Source organism: Sardina pilchardus, chromosome 12 (genome assembly GCF_963854185.1).
Source record: "Sardina pilchardus chromosome 12, fSarPil1.1, whole genome shotgun sequence".
Lineage (NCBI taxonomy): Eukaryota > Metazoa > Chordata > Actinopteri > Clupeiformes > Clupeidae > Sardina > Sardina pilchardus.
In genome coordinates, this window is record NC_085005.1 from 4,101,160 (window position 1) to 4,109,112 (window position 7,953).

A 7,953-nucleotide genomic window follows, 5' to 3' on the forward strand; every position below is an offset into this window, starting at 1 on the left:
GTTCGACTCCTTCCAGCGCTGTGGAGATTTTGGTTGAAAGTGGTGCATGTTTGCAGCCTGACCAGCCAGACCCACATCAAGATGTATAGGGTCTGGGAACTCACCGTAGGCAGGGCTCAATCGGAGGGGTGGGATAAACAGTTGTCTCTCAAATTCCCTCTCCACGCAATAGGATAACGCTAAAAGAATCATCTTCTTGTTTTCCAGTAGCAGGATGCATGACCGAAAGAAAAGAGAGGGGGGCACCAAGGGACACCCAGGAGGAGCAATACTGTAGGGTTACAAATAATACAGCGTCTCCCCTAACAGAACCCGCGCTCTCAGCCGAGGGAAGGTAGACAGAAAGGATTCAAGGACAGTACCAAAAGCAGTCTAAAGAAATCGAACATCACATCAAGCAGTTGGGAACACGTTGCATTACACGGGAAGTGGCAGGAGCTAGACATCACCCAATGGAACAACCGGTGAGACAAAGCGACAGCACCGCATGGAAAGAAGGAGAAAATGGCTCCACCACCACCACCACCATAATATAGAACACACACACACACACACACGCACACACGCACACACACACACACACACACCTTCACTTTCCCTTGCCCACACTGCACCACAATGGAACGCATACACACAGGCGATGATTGTGTGTGTGTGTGTGTGTGTGTGTGTATGTGTGTGTGTGTGTGTGTGTGTGTGTGTGTGTTTGGGGGGCAGTGAGTATACACATGTATGTTTGTAAGTGTGTGTATGTGTGTGTGTATGGGGGCGGCAGTTAGTATACACACATATGTGTACCTGTCTGGCACTGTGGTCAGTTTCTATGCCGTGCTTGCGCAGGCAGGCGATGCCTCGGGCGTCAGGAGAGCTGCCCTCGTTCCAGTTCGAGGTCGCACCACTGTCTATGCACCACTGCAGGAGACACACAGAGCAGAGAGGGGGAGAGCTAACGCTAGCTGGACAGGCTACCTCCAGGGACCTACCTGCCGTGCGACGTGCCGCATGGGCACCGCATGCCTCTTCATGCAGGCCAGGCCGCGGTGGTCCGGGGGGTTCCCGATCTCGTAGGTGGAGGTGGCGGCGCTGTCTATCCTCCACTATGCGTGCAGGCGGAGGAGCACACACGCAAAACACACACACACGCATAACACACATATAACACACATATGCACATAACACAAGCATCACGCAAAGAGCAAGTGCTCAAACAGAGTTAACAAGGCAATAACAAACAAATGACAGCAATCCAAACAGCATTGCATACTACAACTCAACTAAAATCACAGGCTTTGTTTCATGCCATCAGCTGTAGAGATCTCCATTTCTTGAGGTCACCTAGTACTGTTCTATGAAAAAAACTAGCTCGAGTTGCTACAGCCAGCAGCTAACACAGCCAGGCAGTTACAGTGCCACACTCTAGGGGCATGTCCGTGAACTCCCATAGACATGCCCTCAGAGTGAAGCGCTGTTTTCAGGGTTTTTTTTCCTATACTGACAGTACTCGGAGACCTCGAGAAACGGAGATCTGTGAAAATGTCGGATTTCTCCTTTAACAGGTGATACACAATTTTAAAATTTGACCCTCCCATGAACATTATTGTAAAAGAAAGAGTCTTCCTTGTCAGTGCCCATCATTTCAAAAATGATACATGAACAAATGATTGCAAGCCAGAGTACTCTGAACCAACCAATCAAATGTATGCAAACAATGACATCACTGGAGTTCAGAAACACCTAATGTTAGTGTTAGTGTATTTTTTTAAAAAATGAAAGTCACAGGCCAAACAGTTTTAGCACAGAGAACAACAATTATATTGACACATCACAACAGTTCCTGTTAAAAAAAAAAAAAAAACTAACGCACAATTTCCTTGATGTGCTGAAACAACAAATGGCAGCTATACTGGTTTAACCGATTACTGATGTGGGAATTACATACTGCTCGTCTCATCCAAGTGTCTCACTTCCTGCTAATCAGGCCATGCAAATATGGTGACTTAAAAATATATACTTATACTCTAATATAATTCCAAATCCTAACAGTTGTCATATCATACATAGTCACCAAAATTAGATAAAAAAAAATTGCCATATCATATCATAAACAATATACCAATTCCTCCCCATGATAAGAATGCTTCATATGGCCATATTAAGGAGATAGTTGATGACATGTTTACGTATGCACTGCACAGTGCGTGGCTCACGTGTAGAACACCAATAAGCAGACTGTGAAGCACAAAGTGCAGTTTAGGAGTTAAAACTGGAGGTGAGGAAGAAGACTCATGGTCATGATCACAGCAATTTCCTGCATATAAGCTGCAGTGTGTATAAGCCGCAGGACAGTGTTTTGTGCAAGTTAAAAGAAACAGAACCATATTAACTGCTCCCCTGTATAAACCTCATAGCTGAAGAAATTTTGCAAAATCAATGTATAAGACGCGGCTAATAGTCGGGAAATCACGGTAAGTTATACCTGAGACTTTCTAATGAGAAGACACAGCACTCCAAGAATGCTCCACAGAAATGCATGGGGTTAGTTTGTAATGCCAATATAGCAGTAGTCTTTGCACATATCCCGTGCCCTGTAGGCCTCCCCATTCACTTGAAAAAGAAAATAACTGCCCGATGACTGCTCAAAGTGTGTTGCAAGATAGAGCTGCACAATTGTTGCAATCATAATCTATATGAACCAACGATATTATCCACTATTTTTGTGCACCGGGCATACTCACAAATCAGGGATGGGTGGCACAAATTAAAAAGACATTTGGAATATTGAACTGAATTAATTCATTGACATTCGAAAATCATATCGCATATCTGTCAGAAAAATCGCAGTTAGATACTTTCCACAAATCGTGCAGCCCTACCGCTGAGATGGGGGGGACCTGCCTGAAAGAACTGGAAATACTTTCATTTGCCTGCACGGCTCTCAATGATGATTAATCGTAGGCTGCTACTTTCATGCCATCATCACCAAAAGTATCATAATTTCCCCACTATTAGTCACGACTCACGACTTATACGCAATGCAGCTAATACACAGGAAATTATTTTGTTTTTAGTCTATCACCCCCACCCCTAACTGGAACCCTTCAGAGAAGTCCAGGAGGACGTAACCACAGTGACTGCTCAGGCCAAAGTCTGAGACGAGCCGTGGAACTGTCAACCCAGTGCCATACTTCCCGTCTGTGGTGTCTGTGACTTGCCGGAGAAATTACATAAGGCTATATGACATGTTCTATCAACGGAGGGATGGTTTCTGCTAAACCTAGAGACATCTGGTCTTATGGAGGAGGAGGACGAACTTACATCATTAGCGACTCCTTTGTCAGTGGCCTGCTTTCTGAAGACGGCCTCAGCGATGGGGGACCTGCAGATGTTCCCTGGAGAGGCGATGCAGTGATGTCAGCAGGGAATGAGGAAGCAAAGGGGAAAGAAAGGAGTCAGACACCACAGAGCTCAACACACCCGGCCTCAACCTGCTCTGCAACCACAAATGTATTTCAACAGAAACCAGTTTCGGCAGCACTACACACCCACAGGCATGTGGCAATGGAAATCTATGATAAAAATGAAAGTGAGTTAATGCAGAGTGCAGCCTCCCCATTACTTTATTTGATCTGATTATCCAGGACAGCACTCTAATCGTTTGGAAAGACACACATTCAATGAAGCTCCCATCCTCACTTACATGGAAATCTGTGACAGAATGACAGTTCAGAACTCAACTGCTTTTAACACAGCAACAAACTGCAACAGCTGACATGAAGAGGGTCTTTCCTGTATTTCAGTACAGTTGGCAGTGCTATGCAATTCCACGAAGATAAGTATGCTAAGCATAGATCCAAAAGAGCAAAGGTCACCAAAACACCATAACCCCATAGAACTGCAGTTGCAACCAAATGGCAGTGCTACCAAGTGAGCCAAACCATAATATGAGTATGAATCACTGCAATTCAAACTGATAATCGTTCCTACGCGTATTCATAACCAAATCACAGTGAAAAAAAGCAGAGGCTGACAACTTATGTTACTGTCAACTGCGTTTCGTACGTCACCTCACCTGACAGAATGACGTAGAATCGTTAACATTTTTAAAATATACACACTCACCAATGTAATTTAAATGACAAGATACAAATGTCGACAATGGTACAGGGAACAACATTACTATTTAATTAAATAATTGAACAACGAGAAAACAACGACACATAGCGACAAACTACATGACGTTACCTCACTAGCTAACCGGCGACTTAGCTCAAGTGCGTGGCATACCCAGAACTTGTCTAGCCAGCTTTACGACTATCCAGTGCATAGATTAGATTATATAAGTAATACTTATTTCCTCACTTGTACTACAATGAAATGACAACCAACGCTAAGTGTTCTAAGTGTAAAAATGTGATGCTTCGACAACTTCACGTTAACTATCAGGGACCAAGCCTGTCAAGGCTAGTCGCGAATTCCATGAACAACACAACCCAGGTTTACAGATGGCGTTCAATCTTTTCGCATTTATTTACAATAGTATTATGCAATGCTATTCATACTTGTGCTTAAGCACATTTCATTTTACGTAAAAATACATTCTTACCCAAACACACGAACAGGACAGATTTCGAAGTGGCCATGTTGCTTGTTAAGGTCCTTCAATAGCTGTCTAATAGTATGCCTGATATGATAGCAATCATTAACTTTTCATTATAGTTAAAACATACGCGTACATTTCCGATTGTTTTTTTTATTTTTTTTTTAAAATTTTATTTTACTTTATTATCATTGAATAGAAAATAAAATAAAACATGCAAAAACATTAGCCTATTTTATCCACGTGAACCCCTATTCCAAATGCCATAATTTACAGTAGGTGAACCTGGTTTTGTAGGTTAAAGTTTTTTCTAGTTGACTAGGGGGTGCCTCAAGATTTAACAGGGAGCCCGGTGATATCCCTTGGGCAATTTCGTATATGAAGCCTTTCTTGTCCAATGTGTTGAATATAAGTAGGCCTAGGTGAATAGGCTAAAAAAAACAACACTCTGAGAACATAATCTCCTTCACAATTGCATCTACATACACCAAACTTTTCAGTCTTATACCTAACCATGTTTAGAATGTTTTTACAGAGGGGTTTGTTAATATTATTCTTAGCCTGATTTACATGACATTTTATTCCAAAAAACATGGCGAAAATTGATTTTTTAAAAGGCTGGTATAGTAGGCTATTTTCTGATTTACTGAATAACTAAACGAGATATCCATAATTCCCTCTCTAAAATACTTTTCATCTCTTATGTCAACAAAATGAAAATAAAAAAATTGAAACTGGCTTTATCCAATGTTCAGATGTCATCTTTTTAAGTTTATGCAAATCATATTTAATTACATCATGCCTAATTTGCATATTCAAACATTACATTTCAGAAAACTTGTAATACATTTATTTTTCATATTGATTTAAGTAATCAACTGGTGAAGTTTCATAGTGATATCTGCTAGTTCATTTTTACCCTATTCACCTGTAGTATATCCGCCTTAAACCACATTGGACAAGAATGGCTTAATATACACCGGGCACCCTCTTCAATCCTAAAGAGGTAACCCTAGTCTACTAGATTCAGCAAAAAAAAACTTTAACCGACAAAACCAGGTCTGACCCCATGGCTGCCTGACTATAGGCCTAACATGTTTGTTACATGTCGTTGACTCACTGAATGACTCTTTGTGTGCCTATACCTCTGGTCTAGGTCTATTCCTTTTTGTGGGTTTCTAATTTTAGGGCAACTAGAAAGTAGAAAATCTTCTTAAAGTCTTGACCTATGCTTGCTAGAGGTCATGGGAAATAGCAAAAAAAGGCTAAGTGTATTTCAGTTCATGCTCTGCTGCACAGCAGTATTTGTCAGTGTTTATGAAACCAGATTGGAGTTCAGGGTGTTTGTCCTGCACAGTGAGATTAGGTTGATAGGCTTAATAGGCCTACATGGTATCCACCATGGTATCACATTGCTGAGCTAAATAAGTGTGTCTGCACGCGCACACACACACACACACACACACACACACGCAAGCACACACACACATAGGCTACACACATGGAGCTAGAGACTTGTTTACAGCTGCTTTCAAAGGGAAAAAGCTGATTTATATACATTTCTAAAATTGTTGTTTGATACCCAACAGCATTGTGACATTGGCCCCAGGGTTCACATTATCATCATTATTTCTTAGCTACGTGTTGTAGCCAGCAGCCAAACTAATGGCCTACATCTGTCTCTGCTGAATTACTGAAGCTAAGCAGGTATAGGCTTGGTTAGTACTTGGATGGGACACCTCCTTGGCAAATACTGCTGGAAGTGGTGTTGGTGGCTGACCCATCCCCATGCCCCAGTGCAGTAGCCTAGAAATCTAGACGCCCCTAGTGGCAGCAAATCTAACAAGTAGTCTAGCAAGTAGTCTAGCAACTCTCCGTTGACTTGGGAGGTTGCCCGGGTAAACTTCTCTCGGGCAATCACATTGCGTATAGAGTCGGTAGGCGGGCTTAACATAACGGCGACTGACCTGCGACCAGAACAGAAGTTGCGACCGTTAAGCATCCTGCTACAGTATGGCCTACTTGAAAACAAGAAGATGATTCGTTGTAGCGCTATCCTATTGAATGGAGAGGGAATTTGAAAGACAACAGTTTATCCCACCCTTCCAATAGAGCCCTGCCTATGGTGAGTGCCCAGACCCTATACATCTTGATGTGGGTCTGGCTATCAGGCTACCAGTGCAGAGTCAGGGACACTACTGCAGGAGATGAGACATTAAACCGAGGTCCTGACTGACTCACTGTGGTAATTAAAGAGCCTACAGGGTAGAGGGTTCCCGGCTCACTCTATCTGACTCCCTAATCATCCCCCAGTGAAATTGGCTCTTTCACTCCCTCACTCTGCACCTCAAGCTGGTGTGTGGTGAGAATTCTGGTGCATTATGGTGAGTGAGTAGTTCCTAAACTTCTTTCCATGAGAATACTGTAAATCACATCTGACTTTTATTGTCTACTTCTGTTATTGTCTACTTCTATTGAGGACTTCTTTTGGAGTTGTGTGAATAACAAGCCTTAAGCTCTCTGCACTTTATTGTATGTCTCTGCACTTTACTGTTGTCATGTCCTGTCTTCCCTGGTGGTGTCATGTTCTGTCTTGTCTGGATGTATGTCTACGCATGGGATAGCGGGGAACGTAATTTCAATTCCTTTGTATGTATAACACATGTGAAGTATTTACAATAAAACTGACTTGACTTGACTTGAACAAGACACTGGACGCTTATAGCACTGTAACCAGAGACAAGAAATAAAAGATATCTAAACTTATGTCCTGCAAAGACATAGGCTACATACTGTATTTCTCAGGACTGATTAAAAGATCAGATTTCAGATGCTGGTGGTCACTGAATCCTTCAGTTAACAGTGCCTAGATTTGTTCTCCCTCCTGTCTGACTTTTGGCCAGTCGCACAACGAGAGGTCATTGAAATGCAGAGAAGGGTGTCTGTGTGCATGAGTACACATGTTTGGAGTCTGTTTCTATCAGAGTGTGTCACATCTGGATTTCTCATTGTGAGGGAGATGGGAGAGAGGTGCCAAAGATCTGTTTCTGCTTTGACTTTAAACATGCGGCTCTTTTTATGCCATTTGTTTGATATGATTCTTTTCGCAGTCCGTCCCATAAACATGAAATAAAATAATAAATAAGTACAAACCTCAAAACAATCTTGAATGGATTTTTTGGTCCAGGATCTGTGACAGTGAATAAGTGCGGCATCACTCTTTCTTTTGATATCAACCAGCATCGATTAGTCTCATGGTCTGGCCGGTCAAATAGAGGAAGTTAAACTATGCTCTCCTCCAGAGTGAAAGATGCAAAACAGTCCTGGGGAGATGAAGAGAGGAGAAATGAGAGTTC

General features: G+C 42.3%; 1 protein-coding gene across 2 annotated transcripts in view; it reads right to left on the reverse strand.

Moving 5' to 3' along the window:
- The window catches only part of acp1 (acid phosphatase 1), a 19,265-nt gene extending 14,574 nt beyond the window's left edge, over positions 1–4,691 (reverse strand). The window contains exons 1-3 of one of the 2 annotated variants that reach the window (XM_062551154.1): positions 4,604–4,691; positions 3,316–3,389; positions 984–1,097 (exon numbers count right to left, since the gene is read on the reverse strand). In XM_062551154.1, coding sequence (XP_062407138.1) covers positions 984–1,097; positions 3,316–3,389; positions 4,604–4,640 — 225 coding nt within the window. In that variant the 5' untranslated portion in view covers positions 4,641–4,691. Of the gene's footprint in view, positions 1–798; positions 913–983; positions 1,098–3,315; positions 3,390–4,603 lie in introns of both variants that reach the window. The other variant, XM_062551153.1, reaches the window with a different exon arrangement.
- Between the last annotated feature and the right edge of the window lie 3,262 nt (positions 4,692–7,953).